This window comes from Plutella xylostella, chromosome 10, assembly GCF_932276165.1.
Source record: "Plutella xylostella chromosome 10, ilPluXylo3.1, whole genome shotgun sequence".
In the NCBI taxonomy this organism is placed as follows: domain Eukaryota; kingdom Metazoa; phylum Arthropoda; class Insecta; order Lepidoptera; family Plutellidae; genus Plutella; species Plutella xylostella.
Window position 1 is genome coordinate 8,348,687 of NC_063990.1, and position 27,815 is coordinate 8,376,501.

General features: G+C 39.1%; 3 protein-coding genes across 4 annotated transcripts; 1 reads left to right on the forward strand and 2 right to left on the reverse strand.

Moving 5' to 3' along the window:
- Positions 1–149: 149 nt before the first annotated feature.
- LOC105381533 (SH3 domain-binding protein 5 homolog) lies at positions 150–21,190 on the reverse strand. The gene is made up of 7 exons (XM_011551280.3): positions 20,859–21,190; positions 15,793–15,855; positions 7,095–7,272; positions 4,775–4,893; positions 3,808–3,891; positions 2,932–3,151; positions 150–2,772 (listed from the first exon to the last, which is right to left on the reverse strand). The coding sequence occupies exons 1-7, from the start codon at positions 20,925–20,927 to the stop codon at positions 2,072–2,074; spliced, it is 1,434 nt and encodes a 477-aa protein (XP_011549582.3). The 5' UTR covers positions 20,928–21,190; the 3' UTR covers positions 150–2,071.
- On the reverse strand, positions 16,339–20,861 carry LOC119693653 (F-BAR domain only protein 2). The gene has a single exon (XM_038117611.2). The coding sequence runs from the start codon at positions 20,794–20,796 to the stop codon at positions 18,109–18,111; it is 2,688 nt and encodes an 895-aa protein (XP_037973539.1). The 5' UTR covers positions 20,797–20,861; the 3' UTR covers positions 16,339–18,108.
- Positions 21,191–21,446: 256 nt separating the features above from the next.
- On the forward strand, positions 21,447–26,153 carry LOC105381532 (sin3 histone deacetylase corepressor complex component SDS3). Of its 2 annotated transcripts, none has more exons than XM_011551278.3 (7): positions 21,447–21,795; positions 22,329–22,392; positions 22,747–22,884; positions 23,781–23,970; positions 24,288–24,507; positions 24,931–25,094; positions 25,715–26,153. In XM_011551278.3, the coding sequence occupies exons 1-7, from the start codon at positions 21,633–21,635 to the stop codon at positions 25,805–25,807; spliced, it is 1,032 nt and encodes a 343-aa protein (XP_011549580.3). In that variant the 5' UTR covers positions 21,447–21,632; the 3' UTR covers positions 25,808–26,153. The 2 variants fall into 2 exon arrangements, with proteins under 2 accessions (XP_011549580.3, XP_011549581.3); XM_011551279.3 differs by having other exon boundaries at positions 23,793–23,970.
- The last annotated feature ends 1,662 nt before the right edge of the window (positions 26,154–27,815 follow it).

Genomic DNA, 27,815 nt, shown 5'->3' on the forward strand with positions numbered 1-27,815 from the left:
TTGAGAAGGTCTTAAGTTCATGCTTAGGTAGATTTACTCAAATGTGAAACTGAGCCTGAGTAAGAGTTTTGATTATGACTGTTCCTATGGACCCACGTCTTTCAACATTATATTATTTATAAAGGTATGGTGCATACAAAATAAATATACTTGTTTGCTTCATAGATTTATTCAACCGTTAGTTACAGTAAGTTTTGAGCTCTCAATCGACACTCTAATGTTTAGTGAAGAAGACTAGTGTAGAATTTTAAATTGTAAAGTACAAAGAGATGATCACTATATTTATTCCATAAGAGTAAAATGGTGCATCAGTGAATTATGAAAAGTGTATTACAGTGAGTGAATTTTTTTTTTGAGAATGTTTTAAAATAGTAACGTTTATAGTTAATTTTAAAGTACCTTAATCACTCAGTCATTCTATCACACAGTGCCGTGTTAAATGCATTCACTATGAATTAACAAAAATATTGAATACAATCGTGTTATAAAATATATCAGAAATAACAGTTTGATATACTTATCTAATATTATAGGTACTTTTATCCTTTTAAAGTTAGTCTTGTTAGTTTTTTTTAAGTTCATAACGACTATCATTCGGTTTTTTTCATATTTTAACATATAAATACACTTAATAATACATATCAAGGTAAATAATAATTTAACTACAATAGTAAACAACCTTTTTAGTAAAAATACGAATACTAATACAAAAGTCTGTATTTTAAACTCAGATACTAAATTACAGTCGATTGTCCAGTGATTAGCTGACCTATTGTTCTATTGGCGGGACAATCGACTGTTGATTAACCGTTCAGAATCTGTCAACTTATTATCTGTGATTAAAAAGCAGACTTTAGATTACGACAACGCTAACTTTGTTGTCGATCTCTAAGCTAAAGGCTGTTGATGAAGCAGTATGTGTCCTCCAATTATTTTCACTGATATAAATAAGTACAGTTTAGTCAATAAAGTAGAATTCTATTCTACAGTTGACTCCAACAACATTTTATACCATGTCTAAATGTAACAAATGAGTCAGGTTTTGTGTTCAGGAAAAACTAATTTGTATGAACAATGCCAATTACTTCATTGGCGGTTTGTAAAAGTTCCTTTTCACAAGGTAAAAAAGTGTATAGATGCAGTATATTGGAGCTGACTGTACCGTACCTATTGGCGTGTTAAGAAAGCGGATGTCATATCGAGATGTAGGATATGCCACTGTTTCCTTCTATAATTACTTAAAAAACCAAACAAATCTAGTCCGTTTTAATAAAACTTACTCAATTTGAATCGGTGGATTAACATGGCTCGTAAATATAATATAAAACCCAATCATACTTAAGTACATGTCAATTAAAACTAAAACTATAGTAGCTGTCAGTACTTATCTTAACTATATTTAATAAGTTTAAGTATATTAGTGTCAGATTCGCTTTTCTATTGCAACTTAAAATCATATTAAAAACATATAATAGCATAAACACAAAGATTAGATATAATCTAGGATGTTGCCAATACCATGGTTACAACCATAACGTGGCCTAGCCACTTTCATCTGTCAGTCTTTAGAAAAATAGCGAAAAAGGTGTAATTTCCCATATAGGTAGTCACGGGATTAACATTATAGCCATAGCAAAGTAATATTTTTTTTCGTAAATTTCGAAAGTCTTATATAAAAGTTGTTTCTTTTTAAACTTCGTTAACTAAAAGTAGCCCCCAACCCGCCTTCGATACTTTGAATGAAGCCCGTATGGGACAGTTGTTTTTTTTCGTGATTTCTGTGCTTGTTTTTCTGCCGCCACCGACGCGACGGCAGGTTTAATAATAAAATCGTATGTATATATACGCATCCGTCCTCTCTCTCTCTCTCTCTCTCTAAAGTCTGCTTTTCCATCTATAATTTCTCACAAGTCATAAAAGTAAGAGCCCTGCTCAAAAAATATAAAAACTATAATACTCTGAACTACTAATAAGAACACCAAGATTTACACGTTAAATTTTGTATGTATACGAAGTATAAACACACAATCAGTATCAAAGACTAAAGAGCAACATTTAGAGCAATCAAAGTTTAACTATTATCACTATCACTTATAGTGGAGCTCGTCATTCTTATGACGGGGTTCTGCGTGGAATCGCTGGAGTCACATTCCACCATCAGGATATCATCAGGACTTTCGTTTCTGTCCGAGTTACTCTCAGTATACGTCGGAGACTTATCCTCAATCACAGCCTTCAAATAAGACTCTCTATCTAAAATAGTCGTGTCTCTAGCTAACGCTAGCACATCTAATGACATCATACTTTTTGACTTCTCAGTCTTGGTCAAAGGTATTGAATTCTCGACTACAGCCTCACGGCTTCTGGACTTGGTCCTGTTTAAATTGGATCCACTATTCCACGCGTCACTCGGAGGTACGGATTTGTTGCCAGAGTTGGTGCTAGTGGACGGGGCGCTGGCATTTCTTTCCGTGAACTTCGACCTCTTCTGCTGGTTGCTCTCCTTCATCATGAGTAGTTGGTCTAGCTTGTTGATGGTCTCGTTCAGTTCCAGCGCCCAGGCGTCGTCTGTCTCGACGTCCTTGCTGTCTATGGGTTTGAGGGCTAGTTCCCGCACGCGCATGCGCAGTTGTTTGAGGCTGGACTCGTCGTCGATGTCGGCGGAGGGGTCGGAGGTCTCCGGCTTCGGTTCTAGTTGGTCCTCGTCGATGATTGGGTCCCGCTCCGCGCCCACGCCCGGCTCTCGGGGACCCACTGGTATGGGATCTTTATCTGGAAAAAATATGATGTTGTTTTTTAATGTGCTACAGGCTGTAACTGAATAAAAAATTGGAGGATTGCAAGAAGGGTTTTAACAGTCAAAATTATACCCAAGATTTTATTTGCGCTAGGACTAAAGAGCTGACAACACAAAAAATCATAGAATATTACCTGGTGGGTATTCCCCGCGACTGCGATGTATCTCTTCAGAAATCTCCTCAAGCGCCTTCAGAGACTTGGAGTAGCGGCCCTTGGCGTCGGCTATGAGCTTCTGTAGCTTCTCTATCTTCTCGTTCTGCGTCTGCAGTTGTTCGTCGCACAGTTTCTTCTCCTCGAAGTAGAGGCGCGACTTGACTATGTTGCGTTTTAACGAGTCCTCCAGTTGTGCCACCTAGTGGGAGGTAAATCAATTAATTGTTGAAATAATTGCGATGTTTCTTTCTTATCTGTTTTTGTTGTGTAGGTAAGGAATGCTGGAGTGGTACTGATACTTATGTAGTTATAGTTATAGCTGTTCCCGCGCGCTTCGCTTCGCTTCGCCTTAAAAAGTTTTCCCGTGGGAATTCCGGGATAAAAAGTAGCCTATGTTCTTTCCCAGGGTCTAGACCGTATGTATACCAAATTTCATTGAAAGCCGTTCAGTAGTTTTGGCGTGAAAGAGTAACAGACAGACAGACACAGTTACTTTCGCATTTATAATATTACTAGCTGTTCCCGCGCGCTTCACTTCGCCTTAAAAAGTTTCCCCGTGGGAATTCCGGGATAAAAAGTAGCCTATGTTCTTTCCCAGGGTCTAGACCGTATGTATACCAAATTTCATTCAAATCCGTTCAGTAGTTTTGGCGTGAAAGAGTAACAGACAGACAGACAGACAGACAGACAGACACAGTTACTTTCGCATTTATAATATTAGTAAGGATTATATTATTATATTATATTACTTAGGATGGGAAAGATAAATATTTTGGAAAGATAACTACTAAGGCGAAATAAAAAAGACCTTCGTGAAGTTAACTAAAAAGGACTGCCTGAATAATGATGTCGTACCTTTCGCTCAGCCGCGATGTAGTTCGCTGCTTTCTTTTGATGTTCGCGACCGCTGTCTGCCTTCCTCTTCTCTGCATCCATAACCTGTGAAGAATACAAACCATTCATACAGTATATACTTACACAAATGTTAAAATTAACTATAAATATGATTTGGATCACCATCCATTCTATTCTATTCTATTCTCTGTGGGGGTGTAAGTACCTGCACCTAGCTCTCTCGAATGGAACCTTTGTGCATATCCCCAAGGTCTAAACTGCCTTCCTAAGCTTGGACCATTTCCCACCACGCTGGTCCAATGCGGGTTGGTGGGTTCACATATTTAGATTGATGTGCTAAATCTAGATATGCAGGTTTCCTCACGATGTTTTCCTTCACCGTAAGAGCGATGGTATACATTGTACTTAAATTCAGAAAAGAACTCATTGGTACATGTCAGCGCCGGGATTCGAACCCGCATCTCTTGATTGAGAAGCGGGCGCTCACCCGACTGAGCTACCACCGCTTGGATCACCATTTAACTAATTATAATTTCAACCCGATCCAATTACCTAGGTAAGTACGGTGGCCTGCGCCTAAAAGTATACAGGCGGAGTTTTTAAAATAGCGATCTCAAGCTCACATACTGCTCAAGGACATCGACATAAACACCACTGCTACACACATCACACACAACCCGCCCCCGGATTTATAAAAGATGTAGCTGGTCCCTTCATCATCAGGGATCGCGATTTTAAAAACTCCGCCTGTATACTTTTAGGCGCAGGCCACCGTACATTGAACAATAAAAATCTTAAGTGATCGTTACTTTTATCGTCTCAGTTCTGATTAGGTCAAACGTTTACCAACCCTTATACCCATTTTATGATAGTTTAAAATTGAAATAAACCACAACGCACTAATGGTACCTCATCCTAGAGGTATAAATAAATATATCTATAGGTATGTACATATGATGATGCATACCTTGATGATGGCATGGTTGAGCACCTCCTGCCAGTTGCTGTCGAACTGCCACTCGTCCTGCTTGCTCACGAAGCGCTGCTCCGCCAACGTCACCGTCTCCTTGGCAGCCGCGTGAAGTTCTATGGGAAATATATTGTAATTATTATTAATAACTAAAATGACAAAAATCGTGATGCTTTTGTGATAGATCTGTCACTAGGCACACAAGGGGGGTTGGGACAGATGTGTTACAATACAAGGCATAACAAAGGTTAAGGAGGTTCGTGTTCAGGTTAAAGTAGCTAAACGTGCAATAGCGATGAGCTGGGTTCGGGATTTCTCTGAACGATCACATTGTGAAAACAGAAAAGGCTGAGGGCAGAAAAGTAGTCCATAGCAGAGTCAACGTCTTTTTACTGATGATGATAATGACTAATGCTGCCCAGGACAGGTTCTTATACTTCTAATCAACGGATGCGAAACTATTTGCACTAAATTTCTCTTACAAGAGCATGTAGTTTATAGATATACGTATAAATACCTACGTATTTATTTACACAACGCATTTTAAATGTGAAATGTAAATAGCGTAGTCGGCTATGTTTGTTCGCACAACGGTGTTATCGTACGCAAACACAAACTAACCATTTCAACCAATGACAAGGTCACCAGCGAGATAAGTGGATTAAATGAAAACGTTCCTGCTCTGTTTATTTTTACCTTTTTTAATTTAGTGTAGCGATTTCAGAACGGAATTTTTGCAGTTCGATTCTAAGAAGGTCGAAGCTTACCTACTGATTCAATTATGCACTACGGATTTTAATTAACATAATTATCATATCTGAATTCAAAAGCACCAAGCTGACAAAAGCACCAGTTAAAAACTAACTCCGGCATCAATGATCAGATATGTTCTTGTGTTGTGGGCAAAGTACGTGTATTTATGGAACCAGTTTCTACGTACCCAGTACAAAACTTACCAAGCCCTTACTGTAACTTGAACACAGTGATACAAATTCAAAATTATTTCTAAAAATACATTTTTACCCCACTAGGCGTTTTAGATAAAGCATTGCTTCCATGTTAACTGATAAATTGAACCCTGATAGTCTACATCCTGCGAGGCACGCCGACTCTAACTGCATTATTTATTAACATTAATAACTTTTATAGCGGCAGTCCATTAAAAACACAATTAGATTAATTGCCAAGTAAACATGTTATTTCAATGTTATCTAACTTTTTCATAACTGCTTATTTTTCTGCTATTTATAGCTAGCACCTAGCTGTAATATTAATAGTGATATCATATTTTTGTATTAAAAAAAAGGATTGTTACATACATATTATAATAACGAAGAAATGATTCACCTATCTGGTAAATCATTGCGCGGAGATGCTAGCTTCAGCTACTAATTAAAATTCATTTACACAGCACATACTAAGCTTGCGCATACGCAACCACATGTGTGCCTATTATCTGTGATAATTGTTCAAATTCCCTCATACCTAGACGAGATGTATCGTATTATCATTCGTATTCCGGACAGTGTTTCTATTTTATCTGCGGCATATTAATCTCTTATGATTATGATGACTAAAATGATAAGGCAATCAATGCAGTAATGATAATAAATCACTGCATGAGGAAACCTTAACTCTACTCATGAAACATCGAAAAATTTATATTCGTGATCGGAGAAATAAAATGATATTGGTAACTTTCAGGGGTTTTAACTTCAATCAAGATGGTTTAGAATGCCAGAATACAGAGAATATACCGCGTACGGCTGCGGCTGTTTCTATAGAATTGCTCAACGTATACGTAATTGTGTGTGAAATGTTCTGTTGCCGTGTTAGTTCCATTCACAGGTATGCTTGTATGTAGGTATACGTACGTGGGCATAATGTTTGATGACCTGCTAAAGGCCGGAAATTTTCTTTTAGGAACAAGCAAGTATATGACCCGTTAGGTCTACGAATGGAGCCTCCTCGAGTAAGTTGACCTATCTTATCACCTATTCTTTATGTAGTCAGAAAATGACAACTAATCGGACAGGCTAATTCTTTCACTACGACAACAAAGTTTGTCCAGCTCCAGCTCTATAATTTATCACCGACACGCTTGAAGAACCATAGTCATCGCCACTTTAAGAAGAGCAAGACACATAACTTTCTACCTGCTACTGCACGGTAACCTTCTGGCTAAAGATTTCACCAGGGTCATAAACTCTACAACAACACTCGCCGCTAGCTCTCTGAAACTGCAAGGCAGCCTTCTGGCTATCTAATCGTTTCACCATGGTCATGTAATATACTCTAGCTAGATTATAACACTCACCGCTAGCCCTCTGAAACTGCACGGCCGCCTTCTGGCAGTCGGCCCTGGCGGCGGCGGCTGCGGCCCCCGCGTCGTAGTACGGGCGGGACTTGTCCACGCACGAGCCGAGCCGCTTGCTGAGCGCCTGCAGCCGCCGCGACGTCTCCGCTAGGAGCAGGTGGAAGGTCTTTGTTGACTCCTGGAAGAGAGAAGTTTGAGGTTCATGTGAAAGTGGGAATGGGATGTGATCAGTGTTGATGGTATAAAAATTTTTTTTGATACAAGCAAACCGGGGCTCAATCTACAAAGACCTACCTAAATGCCTATGTGATTGTGTCGAAAACACGAGGACTTTTGAAGGGCTGTGGTTTTGATGAAATCTTTAGGTGATTGGCGGCACTTTCGATCGATACTCAATTGAGTAGGTCCATCTTTACTAAGTACTTATAGTGAATTGATCGATAAGACACCATTTACTCAAAAAACTAATATTTATCAATGCCTTATTTTTATAATTATCATTCATTAGCTACGTACCTACCTATGGTAACAACGGTAGGTCGGTAGGTACTATATTTAAGTAATGAATTCCGATACCATTGTTTTATAAAGCTCTCTATCATTCATCATTCATTATATTTCCAGGTGGTCATAGTTATATGTTTCGTAATTAGGGAGTTACGTTGACGGATCATCAATTTACGGTCACCAGCGACGTTAAAAGTGGGTCAGCCAATCCTACGCATTATCCGATCGATCAGAACGCAAATTAGCAATCATTCATGCGTATTTATAAATCCGCAACGTTACTACAGGTAGCCCGCGGAGAATTAGGGCGACCAAACATTACCGGGATCGTTTCTCATAATTAAAATGCCATGACAAAACCTGGAATAACTTTGTACTCGTATAAGGTTAGTTAATGCTTGGGGCAGTGGAACGTTCTCTATCACCACTGAAGTCTCTAGATTCCTTTCATCGATTTGCGCAGGTTATGATATTGTATAGTGTTTGTATTATCGTACATAGCTCTGAGTTTATAATCAACGTCGAGTGTTACGCTACAAGTTATGTCACGATCACGACCCCAAAGCATTATTTGATTGAATGTCAAGGCAGATATACTATAATGTCTATAATACATTACCTACATATTATACATACATATTATGCACAATACAGTCGCTTCACTATACAACTCGGTTTTTTCCAAACAGATTAAATTCAAGGTGGTTTATATTATACAATACATATTATATTTAATGAAATGGGACTAACAGTATAGGTATTAGCTTATGTCGTATTTCAGACTATAAATCCTATCAACTTTCGCCTTCAACTGATTTCCCGGTTATGTACATGATGAGGGTCATATAACGGTCAGCAACAGGCGGACCGCGGTCCGTTCGCGGACCGCGAAAGGTTCAACCTCGGACCGCCAAATATTGTAATGTAGGCATGTCAAGTATAAATAAATACGTAATATTTTGAAACAATCTATCTTAGTACCTACCTAATCTAATTAATCTGTTTTACAACATCTACATCCATCAAAAACATCGCGCCGCCGCCGCGCGGCCCGCGCCGTAGAGTCGCCGCGTGCGCTCTGTTCATAGGTACTTATAGCTTCTCCGACGACCATAATAATTAAAATAAGGAGAACTCAGAAGAAGACATTGCAGTGTTTACAAAACTTTTGGCCGATCTTAGCAACGAAATCGCCACAAGGTTCCAAGACTTTGCAGAGATGGGCAAGCTATCTCTGTTTCTTAAGTCACCCAACTTCAAAGTTGATGCAGCCGCCGAATGGACAGATGTGGCTGCCAAGTAAAAGTCCTTGCTGCCAAGTTATTTCATCTGCCAAAGGCGTCACTTCAAAGTCAAATGGAAATAATCGATCTGCAGAAAACAAATATATACTCTAAGGCAGAGAATATGTGTCTTTGCAAATATATAAAGGTGTCAACTGAAGAATTTTGGGTCAAACATGTCCCAGGCAAAAAAACTTGCCATAAATTTTGCGACTATGTTTGGTAAAACATACCTACATATACGAAACATCTTTTTTACTTAAATGATTTTTTTTAAACAAATATCGTTTGAGTTTAACATACGCTCACTTAGAAGACACTCTTCGAATTAGCTGTTCTTCAGGAGAACCAAACTATAAAAATCTGGCTTAAGGCCGCCGATGCAATTTTTGACACTAATTAGTAAGTTATAAATAGCTGTAAGTACTTAGTTATTATCAGTTCTTTCTTTCTGGACCTTTTAAAATTTTTCGACCAATATCCGGACTCTACCTAAAACTACTTGCCGACCCCTAGTCTATACTCTGTAGATTGTATGTTTTATGGAAATAACGACAACATAATTTTACACACACACACACACAATGCACAGATAATAATATATGTTATCAACATGCCCGTGACTATGACCATGGTGACTTCAGTTCAGCTGTTGAATTATCTACAGAATTACGAAAGTAAACGACGTTGTATTGTAGGCCGTCGAAACAGTTTATATATCTTGCAAGGGCACATAGCTACTCCACTAAGTGTCTGTTAATTACACATTTTAAAGAAAGTTTCCGCTAGCACAGTTCGAATATTTCATATGGCATCATAGATAAACAGGACAGAGTCAAATCGGACAATGTCATGAGAAAGTATGGGTAAACAAGGAAAAGCCGATATATTGTAACAATACCTCATGTAGCCATCGTAAGAGAAAATATTGACTTTAGTCTTCCTACGTATTAGTAGTGAGTATGTACCTAGATGTCACATTTGTTTTTAAATATTAAACACGGTGCCGAGCCCATGTGGTGAGGTAATATAACCGCTTGGGCTGGGCCCGTTGGGTAACAAGTCGGGGAGATGGGGGCGCGCACAATTGACCTTTATGTCAAGTGATTGGCACCGGGGTTACCGCACAACCGCCACACATGATGTTACGCTACTCAACTGTTAGTAGCTAGCTATACAGCGCTGCTCATACGTGGGTGTATTTTGGAGGGAAAACGTGGTACTATAGAATCTACCATGTCCCATAAAGCATTGTACGGTTATTGTATGGTTGGTTAGGCTTACCTACAACACAATGCCAATGTAGGTAGTGTAATAAAATAGGTTATACTTGTGGTCATTGATAATCTATAGATTATTATAAGAAGAGATTTCTTAGCTAATCCTAGCACAGCAGGGCCCAAGCGCAATGATTGAATCTGACTAAACATAACACCGATACATTACATCGGGCGCTTTAGCTCAGTGCAACCAGCGCCAATGTAGTTGAATAACACACAGTGAATGGACACACCTGAGTGAGACGTCATGCTCGGGAGATCGCTAACTGTTCGCAGGTGCGGTTTGACTACCGCGGTTGATGCCAGATGACGACTTATGTGGTTCATTGATGTTGTCTATTCTGTTATATTACAAGGTTAATATATTTTTTACCTAGGTAATCAATATATATCATGCCCATTAAATGCAGAGCCAGGCAGAGATAGCGGAGTCACCTGGACCCCAATTCTCGACCTCTAGTCTTTAATGTCTAGTCTCGGTGGCGCGACGTAACGCCTTGTAAATAGTAACCATATTGCAATTAATTCTAACACTAGACATTAAAGACTAGAGGTCGAGAATTGGGGTCCTGGACGCCTTTTGAAAGATCAAGATCGAGGAGTAAATACCCACCGGTTATACGTAAAGGGATGAGTGGAAAAACAGCGTGAATCAATAATACAAAAAGACAAAAAATGTGCACAATATTGATTGAAAGTGAAGAATGAACTAGCACGGATGAGAGCGTATCGACACTTTCGTCGCAAGAATCTCCTCACGCTACAATATGTTGTGTATTCGTCTAGCTTGCAGATTGGCTCTCTAACTAAGGTGTCGTGGACGCGGCCACACAGAAGAGTAGTAAGAAAGAAACATATAATCTTACTAAATAGAAAAGAAAAAGGGCTAAGGAAAGGTAGAGCAATCTCTTAGCATTTTGCGATATACCTCTGAACAATAAGTAGAAAGCCAGGTTACTAATGTTTAGGTAAAAGTAAATTCTGATAAGAATCATATTATATGTTGGCTTGTATTTAAACCTCCACCAAAAAATATTCAATTCTGCCTCCAATAAATTCTAAATCTCCGCCAAAACGGATAAATCGTCACCAAATCATGTGTCCTATAATATTGCAGAAATGTACCAATTATTTTTTTACTGTATACCATAAAATTATATCGACACCATTTAAATTTATTTCAAACCAGATAAACTATATTGTCGCTAAGTAGATGTAACCAATATATTATTTTATGAGTATCAATTTAGTAACCCTGCTAAGCCAAAAAAAAATAATTGTACCCTAAACCAAAGTTACTAGTTAAAATACTTTTAGAATTAAATAATTAGTAGGTACCTACTATAATATATCTTTATAATATCTTCAAATAAGGGTGGGGATAGAGGGATGCGAATTAAGATAAGGATGGGAATATGTACGGGGACGGGGATAGGGACGGGGACATTGGCGACCTTGGTGGCCTTAGGCACCTTGGGTAGCTTGGCGACCTTGGGGACCTGGGGGACTTTGGGCATCTTGGGGACCTTAGGCACCTTGGGTAGCTTGGCGACCTTGGGGACCTGGGGGACTTTGGGAATCTTGGGGACCTTGGCGACCTGGGGGACTTTGGGCATCTTAGGGAGCTTGGTGACCTTGGTGACCTTGGGGACCTAGGGTTACCTAGGAGACCTTGGAGATCTAGAATACCTTGGTGACCTTGGGGACCTTAAGGACCTTGGGAACCTTGGGGCCCTGGGGGCCCTTGGGGACCTGGGGACTTTGGGCATCTTGGGAACTTTGGGCAACTTGGGCACCTTGGGCGCTTTAGGCACCTTGGGCACCTCGGGCACCCTGGGGAACCTCAGGCACCTAGGGCACCTTGGGCACATAGGGCACCTAGGGCACCTTGGGCACTTTGGGCACCTAGGGCACTTTGGGCACCTAGGGCACTTTGGGCACCTAGGGGAACTTGGGCATCATGGACACCTTGGGGACCTTGGGGACGGGACGGGGACGGCAACCTTATTTGGTTAGAAATAAATTTTAATGATGTTCATATAATTTTTATGGTGTGTAAATAGTGCCAACATTTCTACAATATTACAGGACACATGATTTGGTGATGATTTATCCGTTTTGGTGACAAAAAAGATTATCTGTTGTAAACTTGCAATTATTTGGAGGCGTGTTTATTTTTTTTGGAACGTAAATGTATTTTTCTGGGATTTCAATTTTGGAGTTGGTTTAATTAATTTGGTTTTAATTATTTTTTTTGGTGCAATGTATTAGCGTACAAATATTTTTTTTGGTGATGATTTAAATTGTACCCTTATATGTTTGCCGTGTACCTATATATCTGTCTGTGGAATCATTGACTTCAATATCGGTGCAACCATTCAGGTTATATGATTTGTTTTCCCATTACAAATTGAAATGTTTTCGAAATTAACCATGTTAAAACAACTTGTCTCTGCTATTACGTAAACGGACATAATAGGCGCTGCAGCGATTACACCTGCGACACGGTGTTAATCGAGAAATTGACCTTACAGCCCAGACCACACAGTTCAGAGTTGCATGTGCACAGTGCAATGTGTGCAGGTTAATATCTTGCCTTCGAAACTATAGTCTGCTGTTGGTAACCTAGATAGGATATGGATTTTTTTAACATCCATTCTGACTTGAGTACACTATACGAGTAGAGATGTAAAATATTGTCTCTCTAGTGTCACAAAAACAACATTTATATCAATTTATCAGAACTACAGAGTGCAGCTATGTGATTGAATGAACTCTCATCTTAGTTAAAACCAAAACTAAACCTGCGACTAAGCGACGACCTAAACTAAAAGTTGCGTTAACAAGTAGGCAAACAGTTCGCTGCTGACTGATCGCCCTTAAATATATTTTACTGTAAATACTGCAGTGTTTCGCCTTATAGTCATCCCATAGTATATGCCACAAATCTCATAAAGAAGAAAAGACCTACGTCCAACAGTGGCTGACTGTGTATTAAACATAATTAACATAGATAAATCTCAGACGAAACGTAAGTAAGTAAAGTAGGTACTTACTAATTAATATTTAATTAGCTCTTACATAGCTTACAACCTAAGTTAATTACCTGCTTTACATAGTAATGTTGTAAGTAGTAAGTAACTGAGCTGCGTGACAGACGTATGCAGATGGAACTAGTTTCCAGACCTACCCATTTTGAGGTAGTACAGTGGCCAAGAATATAAATCTGACAATTTACATGCCAAAAGTATTTCTTGCATCTAAGAAATTAAGAACTAAAATCTCTAAAGTTATGTGGAGCAGCTCCACTGTACTAGATCTATTTTAGCGGAGGTCTAACTAGATTTTCTTGTTTTCCGTGCTCAACCTGTATTCTTTACGGCTTGGTGGACAACCGTGGAGGCCTATGCGTTTCATTGTTTAGTTTTAGTTAACAAAGCTTCAAGGAACATGTTGTGTGGAAACATAATTACCTCAATTGTTTCCAGCACTTTGTGCATGCTTGGGCTAACTAAGTTTTGTTGTAAGAAAGTGCATTTTCAAACTCAGAAATATGTTGGTATTATGAAGAGGGGACATGAGTACTTAACCTGAAAAAACTGACTACAGAAATAAGTGAAAATATGTACTATAAATAATAAGGCAATTTTATAACTCTAATCGTCCTATAGGCTTTCTCTATTATTAGTACGAAGGCCGCAGTCACAATCAAACCCAATAAACATTTCATAGATGTTCCGATCAAGGAAATGACGCAGCTACATCAATAAAATACTTGTACTTGATTGGTTCATTCACAAACGAACAAATATAAATACCTACAAAGGTTCAACACTAGATAATAAATATGATGTTGTATACGGTTGGTTTTATATACTTATCGTAACCAATGTAAGTAATAGTATTGTAAGTATGTTATGGTAAACAAACGTATCTTGGCTATTATCTACGATCATTCATAATTAGTAGCTAAATTGAATTTCATCTAAATAATGCAAATATAGACGTCTCGTCGATATTAAATTATCAAATTACGTTTTCGTAATGTTTCGTTCAAATAAAGTTTAAAGTTAAAAACGTATTCACGAGACATCAAACAAAGCCATAATAACATGCTGAGAAAGACACAGGTGCCTCATTAGATGGGCTCTACTTATACAGCTTATACCCGGTTCATATTTCTCTTAGGAAGCCATAACATACATATTTCAGCAGACCTGGCACTACAATGTACAATATTACCACACATTACATTTAACACAACCTGTGGGTTCCTTCTAGCTTGGTTGCAAAAAAACGTTCACTTTTGTCATGGCAGAGTAACCCTCTTGGCTTATCCAGTACAATGCACTGGTAAACCTTCTGTTTGGACCACCTGTAGTACCTATGTAAGTAGCTTCTAGTGTTAAGGTCTAGTTTGTATTGGTGCGTCGAGCTGTGCTAAAATGCGTGTTTTCGACTGTAATTCGAGATAGATAACGTTGGTCCGGTGTTGTTTGTCGTGCAGATATGGCAAAGTGGGCGTTTTTGGAATAAGTCCTGGAGTGTTTACACGGGGTTCTCTGGACGATTGCATGATTATTTATATTCTTATATACTTATATTTATATTTAAGTATGTATAGGTTAGTGTGGTCATAGCAAATTATGAATAATGTTAGTTAAGTACATTAGATCTATCTTACGAAAATGAAAACATTCGAAAGAAGTAAAGTATAACATAATAATTAAAGGTAATCTATTGAAACTTCATCTTTTCATTGCCTTTGGTAAGAATAATTTAAATTAACTCGTAAATGTTGTCAAAGAAGCTTTGATCGGAGTAAAATCCATTAACGTTCAAAGCAGAATACATAGACCCCGGAAATTAACCACGAGCGAATGAAAGAAACCCCTACAGGCCTACATCCTTAGTAATTCAATCTACTTACCAAAATCGATTCCACAAACTAAAGCTAAAATCGCGACATAGATTGTTTGCTCTCTATAAATATTATTGCGTGTACATTTCGTTATCATCAGATTAAGGAGCAATTTTGATTTCGTGAGAAATATAACACTAATCATAGGTATATAAGTACCCACTGTAATTTCAGGACAATTAAAGAATTCTTAGTACGTAAAATTGATTTGATTAATGATAAGATAACTGATATACGTAATTACTTTTCTTGTCCCTAAAAACGAAGAGAATCAAACAGGAATGACATGAATCAACATATTTTATATATCAATTTGGAAATATTATTCAGGGTGTCGTACAAGAAATACAGGAGCGCTTATTAGAAAGTTGTCAAACTCCATTTTCCACTTCTATATTCTCAACTCATTCTATATCCTCGTGTAATTTCTGTGTTTGTGAGCAATAAAGAATTATCTATCTATATTCTATAACTCATTTTAAAACTCAATCTCTTCCATCCAAAGGTGTCTGGTAGATATTGCTTTAAGCAATAAGTAAGGCCGCCTCTTTATATTGTTTTATTTTTAAGTTTTTTGTTTGTAATTGTTGTTCTTAGTGCAAAAAATATTTTTTTCTTTGACAGAGAGGCACAAAGCAGTTCAATAGCTAAAACGTCGTATAATTTTTCTATGAATAATAAGGAAAGCGTATTGTATTGTAACTCACATCTAGCTCCAACTCCAGCTTGTTTATTTCATCCGTGGCGGCGTTCAGCTTCTCCAGTTCCACCTGGAAATTTCAACTGTTGAGACTCTCGACAGATACACGGTAAAGATAAATGTAATTCAGTAGCAAGTTTGTTTAACGGTTAGACTGCCTCACCGAAAAGGATCTTAGATAATACAGGTATATTGATGCAGGGGGGTATAACTCATTTAGTACTGTGTATTGTTGAAACTGTATGGATGTTTACCCTCCCGCACTCGTCTGAAATCTAAGGAACCTTCTAAGTTGAGCGGTTAACCTATAGCAACGGGAAACAACCGCGGTATTGCCACAAAAACGGACTTAATATTACTGCTTAATTTAATAAGTCAACTTCCACTATATTTATTTGAGACATGGTTGTATGTAGTACCTTATAAACGGATTGTTTCCTGCCACTATACAAAAGCATTTAACATATAAAATATACAGAAAACTACTTACTTAGTACGTCGATATTTGGATGTTCGTGGAATTACAATTTTATGTAAATAAATAAGTCATTTATAATGCTAAAATTACAATTTATTTCAAATTAATTGTATAATAATAGAAGATACAGTATAGAATTTTACATGCGATAAATTTTGGATACAAAAATATTTCGCGCTTTAGACTTCTCATTTCGATTTGTAAGTCGATACTAGGTAATTTCAATTTCAATGGTAAACTAGAATAGATTTACATATTTGTTTACGAATACTGCCGTATCGATCAATCGAAAAATAAGCATGTGTTAACGTAATACAGTACATAATATTAATACTAGATAGAGATACAGTAACTTTCAAAATAATGGAATGGTTCTGTTGTACTAGAATTAGGTTTCGATGAAATTATGTTTTAGACATACGAAAATATAGTAGTATTATTCTGTACGTTTAAATGTGAACACTTTGGGCAAAGTGAAAAAGTTAGATGTCGAGCTATGTAGATGTAACTATAATAAGCTTGTTTAAATAAACAAATAATTTCTATGAGATTGCGTATGAGTCAAGACATGAACATAACAACTAACTTTATAAGTTTAAACCCTGCAAGTAGCACATTATATTATATATGAATTGAATCCTTTATATTTTATCTACAAGAAGGATATACATAAATATACTGGCGATGGACGAGAACATTGTTTCTAAATGCTGTATGTGTACATAAAAAAACGATACAAAGTAGATATATACTTTTTTGTACAATTCGAAATAAATTAAAATCATTTAGAGATTCGTTAAGATACAAACAAGTCGTACATAATTATATAAGAGTTGAAAATAACGTACAGAAAACGAAAATCCTATATGGGTATCCATATCCATATTTTTTGACTTAATAAGTAAAAAATAAGATTAAAATTATTAAAATGATAATATTTAGCCATTGGTTATTTGATGGTCTTATATATCAATTAGGAAACCCTACTTGTGGCTATGATTTGTTCATTACTATTTTTTTTAAATACAGTTTTTAGGCCATACATTCTCAGCATAGAATATTCACTATTATTGATGAAACTTTGAGAATATTAACATTAAATGCGAAAGGAAGCTAACAGCAAGAACATTTTATTTATAAATGTATTTTAAAATAATGTTTAAACAATTGAATAGGTAGGTAATATTAAAGCTATTATTGGGGTAGGATTATACGAATTAATAACATACAAGCTAGCACAATTAAAATATACAATACATTATTCATTACTTCAAAATTTATGCAATATATTACATCTTTAAAATTTGTGTGATGTGAGTAAACATAAAAATACTTTAAGGCAATCTATCCTCACTGGTTTAGGATGCTCGTCAACTGTATTATAATTTACTAGAGTTGCAAATTTTGATGGTTAATATGACCTCTTATATTTCCCAGATAACACTAACGGCAAAAGTATCCAATACCTTACTCACGTTAAACAGTAGGTAATAGGTATACACATACTCAATACGTACCACATACTGTAACGAGAATAGTATTCTACAAAACAAATAATTCTCAAAACAAATGGCACATGTCTATCTGGAAAATAAGTTAGTAACTAGATAATAACATTATTTCCAAATAAAGAAATGTTAAACTAAACACGATGTTTTGAAAATATACAAAACCTAAACACTAAAATATGGTGGACAGGAAACAGTCCTAGGATATAAGGTACCAAACATAATAATATACACAGCTCCCGCATTTCATACTCAAACGACGAGTACGTACGCATATAAACGAATATACGACGGATTATATACAACGCGCGGCTAAATTCATAAGGGTTTGGACCGTTCAGTGCACTTCACTATCACAAATATATTTTCCGGAGACGAAGCGTCTCTTGACGAGAGACAGGCGGTAGCCGCTGCCCACCAGCTCGAACTCGATGCCCGACAGCGTGGCGCCCTCGCAGTTGAACTGCGCCGAGATGGTGGCCTTGGCCGACGGGCCGCGGGACAGCTCGAAGCGCGCCTTGAGCGAGCCCACGCCGCGGTCCTCCGAGTGCTGCGACAGCTCCGTGAAGCGCCACACGGCCAGCCCCGTGTCCGCGCCCCACGCCGCGCTCGGCATGGCCAGTACGGAGCCCACGCCGCCGCTCACCGGCACCACCACCGACACGTTCAGCAGCGGCGACGGCGCGCTCATCGAGTGCAGGTTGTACTTGTAGTCCACCTTCAGGTCCGTGTGGTCGCGCTCGCACTTCCAGTAAGACACCAGCTGGAAGGGGCACGACGCGGCGCCCGTCTTCGGCCTGATCTGGTACTTGAGGATGTCCACGTTGAAGTAGGCGGCCGACGGGTTCTTGTCGGCCTGGCGCCGCAGCAGCGCCGTCAGCGCCGGCATGTTGAACTCCACCACGGTGTTGTCGCGCGTCGAAAGCATCGTGTTGATGGTGATCAGCTGCTTGTTCGGTATCACGTTCTCTAGTCGGTGTATGTTTTTTAATCGGAAGCAGAGCTTGGCGGGGTTGGGGTTGTTGGCCAGCACGCCCACGATGCCCGTGGGGAAGGAGAGCATCATGTCGCCGGACATTTTCACCTGGCATTTGTTTTCGTCAGTGCCCCTGAAGTAGGAGTGTATGATTTCGTGGAAGGCGACGGCGAGGGGTATGGTGTCGGCCATGCCGATGGTGAGCGGCGAGGGCCCGCGCGAGCCGCCGGCGCCTGCCGTGCGGAAGCTGTCCTCGGAGCGGCGCGAGGGCGGCCGCGGCACGGAGATGGACGACGCCACCGTCGGCGTCGACGTGCGCATGTTGGTCTGAGACATCTCACCCACTTCCGAAAATAGGTCTCCCATATCAGCTGTGGCGACAGGAGGGGGACTCTCGAGGAACTGGGACTGGTTCGGTTGCAGGGGCGAGTACGGATTGGCGGCGTTGCCGAGAGGGGACGCGGGGTTACTGACATTAGGACTTTGGTTGAAGAAATCTAATAAATCCGTACTGGCTTTGCTAGTGTTAGCATTGGAACCTCGCCTCGCAGTTGTTCCGATTTTGTACAGTGAAATGTTTTCAACAGTAGCTCTGAGCTCATCAACACTTGCTGATTTTGCAGAAGTGCCATTGCTTATTGGCTTGATCTCTACATGAATTTTTTGTTCCCTTTCCTCTTCAGAGTCTGAGTCAGATGATGAGTAGACACTTCCCTTTTCATCTTTTGGTCTGATGCAATATCCTTCCTCATCTACTTCTGGAGAGTTCATCAGTTCCTCTTTAGTCAATGCTTCCTCTTCTTTTTCTTCCAAATCTGATTTCTCTCCAGCATTAGAATTCTCTGATATTTCATCTTTCTTCTTTTTAGATTTTTTCAATTTAGTTTTTGTTCTTTTGCTCCTCATGAACCACTTGGACTCACGGAGTGTGGTGCTGCGCCCAATGTTATCATCTTTATCTGGAGCCACTGGAGTGACGGGTGTTCCACTAGGGCTGGAGGGGGCAGAGCATGGGGCTCCACCTTCCATGCTGCTGCTCGGCTCATCTTTGCTTTGAAAGTTTGGAGTGAATAAATTTAACAGGGAAGTTGTTCTTCTTGATGTTTTGCTAGTAAAGGATTGTGACTCTTTTTTAGGAGCCTTGGCAGCTGGGGCAGGTTTGTGTGAGCCATTTGAGACTGTTGAGATTTGGTCTGCTTCAGATATTGAGTTATTTGCTGAACCTGGTTTAGGTAATGATGTAGGGAGGTCTATTAGATTAGCTTTTTCCATAGCAGTGTACTTCTCAATTAGAAATTGCTCCAGAAGCTTTTCTACCGTTAGTTCCAGACATTGGTGTTTGAAGTCTCTGTGCACCTGCCCCATGAGGTCATGGCTGCTCTGGATGAGCTCCGCGTAGCAGCCCACAAACTGCTTCATCTGTTTGAGATGAGCTTCCTCCACATCTTGGAAATGTTTGCAGGTTTGAGTCATTTTCCTCTCAAAGTCTTGCTTCACTAGGTTGTATTTCTCAGCCAGCTGTCTGTAGTCTTCATGAAGCTTCTTTAGCTTGACCTCAGCCTTCTCAGTGTCTTTTGTAGATGCATTATCTTTCCTTAGTTTCTCTAGTTCAGTAGATTTGGTTGTGTACACATCTTTAGCTTTTTGTAATGCCTGTTTGGTGCTCTGTATGAGGAGCACTGCCTCGAGGGTGCTCGACTCCGAGTCTTTGACGGCCTTGTGTTTCTTGTGGAGGTCGTCGGCGTAGCGCGCCACATCCTTGACCAGCTCCGTGACCTTCTGGAACATGTGCTGGTGCAGGCTCGACAGCTTCTCCGCCGAGCACTTCAGCACACCCCAGAAAGGCGCGAACGTGCCCTGCGCGCAGTTGCTGTTGGCTTGTTTAGCTAATTTGGCTAACAGTTTCGAGTTCGTTTCCTCGACATTAGATCTCTCTCTTAGGTACTCGGAAAATTCTTTACTCGCTATTAGTCCGTATTTCATGTTTTGATATAAAATGTCGTATCCATTGTGCTCATTGGCGAAGTAGTCTACGAAGTTGACACTCATCTTGCAGCCACGCGCGGAGACGGTTACCGAACAGTTACTCAAATAAATAGTCACTCACTGACCTGTATTCTAGGATCGAGCTCAGTATCACCATTGTCGTCAGCTGGGATAGTAAACGAGGATTCTTCCATTGTGGAACGGCTAGCACTGGGAAGCCACCTAAATTACATCACCGCACACAATAGCGTCACTTATTCAACTACATTTAACCACTCAGATATTAATATAGGCCAATCATTGTAAAAGAAAACAAAAGTTTTAATAAATTCCACTTAGAAACATGTAGCTATTCTAACGTTACATGATTTTAGCAAAATAAATAAAATTAGATTTTTTCATTCCAAGATGACGTCCGCTTTCTTGACGTCAAATCACAACAATAGACAATTTTGGAATTTAGTTTTAAACAGCTCTTTTTGTCTCTGGTTTCTGTTATTTCATTCTATTAGGTCAGTTTCAGTGCTCTGCGACTGGACAATCATTCGTTCACTAATTTAGGTTGTTTATAGCTAAAATAAACCAAACAAATTACGAATACTGTGGTAAAAAAAAGCAAGCAGTTTTTCTTATAAACGCAGGCATCACTAGCGCCAAATGATTGATATGACATATTTTCAAATCGGTCGTATTATATGATGCATTCTGTCGAAATTTGACGTAAAACAGCTTCATTGTAGCAAATTTGGTCAGATTCCGTTTTCGTTGTTTCGTGTTTCATCAAATTAGATTATTTACATGAATTAAATTGCTTCTTGATGAGTGCTACTGCGTGTGCTAGTTGCTGAAGATTATATGTTCAGAATTCTTTTCTGAAACGGCGACAGCAGACATTCTGTATGCAACTATTACGCGACGAATCTGCAATGTCTTACCAAGGATCACCATATTCGGGCCCTGGAGACGAGTATGACTTTGAAGACGACGGCTACGATGACTTAGATGAATACCGAGATCAAGAAGATGCCCTGCCGTTGCCTCCAGCTGACGACAGCGATGAGGGTACGTTTGTTTACAATCCTTGTCCAAGACCTATATTTGCATGAATTGTGTGTCAACTCGCATAAAAATCTTGACCTTGTGTTGATAACATGCTGTGATGGTAAACAGAGTCATCACATCGATGACGAGCTTGATCTGGGTCCATACCTATTCATGCGTCTCCATTCCCGCCTAAACCTATTCATCTGAGTTTGAGTAGTTCATGACATAATCATGATTACTTTCCCCATGTATATCCATTAGTAAAAGTTATCTATAACCTCACTTGCTGTTCACCTTACTGCAGGTATCCAAATTTAATTGTCATGTTTATTGATGCTTGTATCTGGCAGTGTATATTAGTGATACAGAAACAAAAATGAAATTTAAAAAATCATAGCCCTTTCAATTTTACTGCCTTATGCCCCAGGTCATACAGGACCTACTTCTCAACAACTTTATCTTTTTTATGCCTGTCCCAGATCTTTGCCAACTACCCTGTTATGCCTAATCCCAGATTTTTTAATTAATTGATTCAAATGTATTACTTGCAGACACTGAAGAAGCCAGTGAGACAGAAATGCCGCACAATGATGAGCCACTTGAGATCAAGGAACAGTAAGTACTTATTTTCTGCTAATAAGTTTCATTTCCAATGACTAGGTGAAAAAATCTATCCATCCATCCACTATTTCCACTAAACTTCATCTTTGCATGTTGGTATCAACCACTACAGCTTGTCTAGGCTTTGTTACTGTGTTGAAAGGAGCAGCCAGTCAAAATAGCCTCAATCACTGACTACTCAGGGTTAGCTAGATGTACCTATATAAATACACCCTGAAAGGTACCTCAGGAGGGGTAAATACAACTGACCAATGTAATAAAAGAAATATCTTAAAACTTTCCTTATTATTTAATTACAAAGACATTTCCATCCCTATTCAACTTACTACTTCTTTTATTACCCTGCAGAATGTACCAAGACAAGCTGGCGAGCCTGAAAAAGCAGCTGCAGCAGCTGGAGGACGGCGTGCACCCCGAGTTCCTGCGCCGCGTGAAGCGCCTCGAGCACCAGCTGCACGAGCGCATCCGCGTCAACCGGATATACAAGTGAGTTCAGAGAGTATACTAGTGGGTTTTGATAGTTGTTACTATACAGAATGTACCAAGACTAGCTGGCGAGCCTGAAGAAGCACCCTGAGTTCCTGCGCCGCGTGAAGCGCCTTGAGCACCAGCTGCACGAGCGCATCCGCGTCAACCGGATACACAAGTGAGTTCAGAGAGTATACTAGTGGGTTCTGATAGTTGTTACTATACAGAATGTACCAGCACAAGCTGGCGAGCCTGAAGAAGCACCCTGAGTTCCTGCGCCGCGTGAATCGCCTTGAGCACCAGCTGCACGAGCGCATCCGCGTCAACCGGATATACAAGTGAGTTCAGAGAGTATACTAGTGGGTTTTGATAGTTGTTACTATACAGAATGTACCAGGACAAGCTGGCGAGCCTGAAGAAGCACCCTGAGTTCCTGCGCCGCGTGAAGCGCCTCGAGCACCAGCTGCACGAGCGCATCCGCGTCAACCGGATATACAAGTGAGTTCACAGAGTATACTAGTGGGTTCTGATAGTTGTTATCGTAAACTATTTATCAAGACAAGCTGGTAAGCATGATGAGGCAGCTGCATGAATCTGATCGACAGTATATAGAGCCTATGTAATGTTACGTTGGGAACATCCATGCAGAGTGCAGACCCTAATTTAAAATAATTCCCTACCTATGGTGCAAGCATTGTATGTATTTGTAATGTACAGCTGGATCTTTTATCAAGCAGTTCCATCCAGCCAAGGAAGGCAACAGAATGTTTGTTACAAACATATAAATATAAATTAAAATTTTGTATATATATACCATGTTAACAAGCAAGCCTTACAATATTTGGTAGAGAGTTCAAAATATTGCAAAAGAACATACCTGCCGAATCTCATTAATATAAATTGATCCGCAAAAGTTATGTCCCCAGAGAGCACATGTACGAAGTGGTGGAGAGAGAGTATGTGGCGGAGAAGAAGGCCGCTGCCAAGGAGTTTGAGGAGAAGAAGGTGGAACTCAGAGAAAACCTCCTCAACGACTTTGAAGACAAGAGGAAGATGATCGAGAGCGAACGGCATAGCATGGAGCTGAATGGAGACTCTACAGAGGTAAGACTTGACATTATTGTATAGATAAATAGGTAGTTTTATCAACTGCAACTAGAGGTTTCAGATTTTAACAGCTATGTTAATAACCCTAGTGTTGATACATAGACCTGCTTAAAAAATATGTATAATTACCTATTACTTAAAAAATATGTATTGGTTTACCTTGCCATGCATCAGCATTACTGGATGTAAAAAAATCTTGATGTACTTATTTTTAAAAGTTGACGTTATAAAGATACATTCCTTAGCTTCTTCCAAGGAGCGCTCAGTTTTTTTGCATAAATTTTCCACTAAAACTTCCCCTAAACCACTTACAGGTGAAGCCAGTAATGAAGCGCATACTCCGGCGGCGCGCCAACGAGCCTGCCCCCGCGCCAGAGAAGCGTCGCAAGCCGCTGGCGACCACCCTCACCTTCCAACTAGACGAGCGGGACATCGAGGCGGACCTGCGCGCGATATCTAAACACTCGCCGCCGCCCACCCGCCATCACTCGGTGCATACTGCGCAGCCGAGGAAGCATATGAATAGTAGTAGTTGTAAGTATTGGTGTAGTAGTGATAGAAATGTAATTTGTAATCATCGGGGTAGACACACGCTGCAATTATGCATATTAATAAGTCACCCAAATCTTTACATGTGGAAAGAATGTGTCAAAATTTCATTGCTTGCGTCTGTATGGCGATGGAGAGCCACCTAGGCAGTATACATGCTGCAAGGCCGCAACGCCATACTGATTCGGATTCAGTGTTCATTCACTTCTTGCTCGAGCAGCTTTTAGCATTAAGTCCATCTGATTGTACATAATTACTTTTGTATATTTTGCAATAAAAGAATAAAATATATAAATAAACAGTGATAAATACTAGGGCTTCAGATTGATTAGAGCAATTACCCTTTCCAATACGATCGAAAAGGTTTTCAAAGCTTATAAATTTATCAATCTAACCCCTTCACTACAGGTGAATCCCCAATCCGCGAAGGCGACACAACAATGGAAACCCGCGTAGAAGACGGCAAGTTACTCTACGAGCGGCGCTGGTTCCACCGCGGCCAGGCCGTGCACGTGGAGGGCCGCGAGCTGCCGCGCTTCCCGGGGCACATACACGCCATCACTGATGAGGCGGTGAGTATCAACATAAGCGTAGTTACAGTACAGTTCGCTCCAAACAAGTAGATAGGCCTGAAGTTGGCAGCTATAATATCTTAGATTTTTTGTATTTTAGAATATTTGGTTGGTTAGTTTGACAAAGTACCAAAGTGTTATGGCTGCCAAATTTACTTCAGATATATGTACGGTCAGGTGCAGAGAAACCTGACCCCCCTCTCATAATAACACTGCTTCTGAGGGGGGTCAGGTTTCTCTGCCCCTTACTTGTTTGGAGCGGACTGTGCAGAACAACTTGTTCTATTTATGAAGTCCCATAGAACAAGCGATTGTGGTTTTCAAATGAAGTTAGTACTGTTAGGGTTCTGTCAGAGGACTATTTATGTAAATGAATAATGATAACCAAATTAGCGGCCTTTTCATTTTCCATTTGTGTTTCTTGCACTCGTCATGGAGTTGCTAAAGTTGTTGGTCCAGTGTGACGTCCCATACTACGTTTGCCTTTTCTTGGTTTCCTCTTGAATGCGTCGGCTCCAGCGGTTAAATACCTACCTATTTACAAATCATATCTAACGATACGACTTCGAAAATAATCACTCTTCAAGAAACTTATAAATATTGTTTCTTGTTATTTTCAGATATGGATAAGGAAGATAAATCTCGAGCGCGTGCGGATATACACGTCGCAACTGGCACGGGGAAAAGTGACGTTAAAAAGACGTGCGTCCTAAAACTATATGTGTCTCTTTCGTGTAAGTGGTTAAATTAAGTTGTACGCGGTTGTGTGAGTGCGACAGACTGCTCAAAATGTACAGAGATTGAAGCGATGCTCGGTTTATTGTATTATTTTTTGTTTATTTATGAATGAATGAACTTCGTTTATGTATTGTATTGGAATGATTTGCGACAAAATTTACTTAGTTTGATAATGTGAGTCTTGTTACTGATTGGTGATTAGAAACAAAGATTAGTTTTACCGAGTAAAATTACTTTTCTTATTTTTATATTAAACTGTTAGATGCTTGTTTAATTGCGTCCGAATGATTCTACTCCCATAAAGTGCAATAATGATTCATAGACTCTAAGGTTGACTTGCACAAGAAATTTAAATCTATTGCTCTCTTGCGTAAATACGTTTAAATGTCTTGTGCAAGTCACCCTAAATCTAAGTGGGTAACGTTGTATATGTTCTTACTACTGTTGAGTGCAAGTGTTTACTTAGACGTACACAGCGGACAAATGACAGATTCAAAAGTTATACAAAATATTACAGCACGGAGGTACACTTCGATCCAACCCAGTAGCAAGTAGCCATAGATAGTCCTGAAGTTGGGACTGATTACACTTTTCAAGGTACAGTCAGCTGCATAAGTAGCTATACACTTTTGTACCGTATCAAACTACCTGCTAAACAAAACGTCAATGTTTTAATGAATGAATAGGCAGTTAATCAGTTTGACAAGGTTCAAAAGTGTATAGCTACTTATGCAGCTGACTGTACCTTGTCAAACTAAACAACCATAAGTGCCAATTTCTCCATAGTCGGTTAGAGCATAACCAGGTATTAGTGGTTGACTTTTGACACATCTGTCAAGAATTTTATATGGAGATGACGTATAATTGATTAACCAATCCGGTCGGTTAGATAAGAAAGAAAGAAAATTGAGAAATTGAAATGGAGAAATTGATTGGAAAAAAAAAATGGAGAAATTGTTAATCTTTGATAGAAGGGGGTTTATTAGTTTGACGAGGTACAAAACTCTCCACTTCAGGACTATCTACTTGTTTGGACCAAACTGTACGAATCACTGGCATTTAACAGTGTGTAATTCAGCCGTGATGGATCATGTTTAGTGATCATGAATCAAAGTGAAATGTTGATATTTTTCCCCCAAAAATTCAAGCATTTATTAAAGAATACCAGTTAATGGGACAGCGACTAATGCAATATTTGTAGGGAGGCGAAGAATGTACGATGAATTTTCTGATGTTAAATAAATTTGTCAGTATTTTTCCTGTAAATATTTGATGTATGCTGATCAAATTTATTTATGTAAAGGCTATTTTGAAATGTCGCTTTTATTTCGGAGATTTTTATTTTATATTTTTTAAACTAAGTAAGTAGGTATGTATGTATTATGTGTGACCCACTGCATGATTTTGTAAATACGCGAAGATTGTTACTTATTGTAAAAATGACAAATGAGAACAAGATCTTTTGATTTTTATTATACAGAATTTAATAAGAACTTCTGAGTTTCAATTATAATCCTATTCACATACTTATGTATATTTATTATCTACTTAACAGTAAAGACTAGTTTTCTAATATTCCACCAGTGAATTTAACTTATTTATCGCACTACATTTTTATTTTATTTCACTTTAAAAGTGTAAGCAGCGCACGTTGAATAGCGCCATCTTTGGTCGAGTAGCAAAACCTGCAAAACTACCATCCAACTTATGATGAAAAAAAAACCCTGACGAAGTTATATTTTTTTTCAATTGGCGGCGCTAGTTGGCCTGCTGCAACTAGAACTACTAACTGATTTTGTTACATTAAAAAAAAAATACATTTCAAAACTAGGTTTTTTTTAATACGAGGTCAATCTTTTTATCATGCGTGACAACGTATTTTTGTCAAACTTTGGGTACTGTTTTTAGTTGACTTTAGCCCCAGTTTCATCATACTCGGTTAGATCGTGACCAGGGATTAGTTGTTGACTTTTGACACATTGT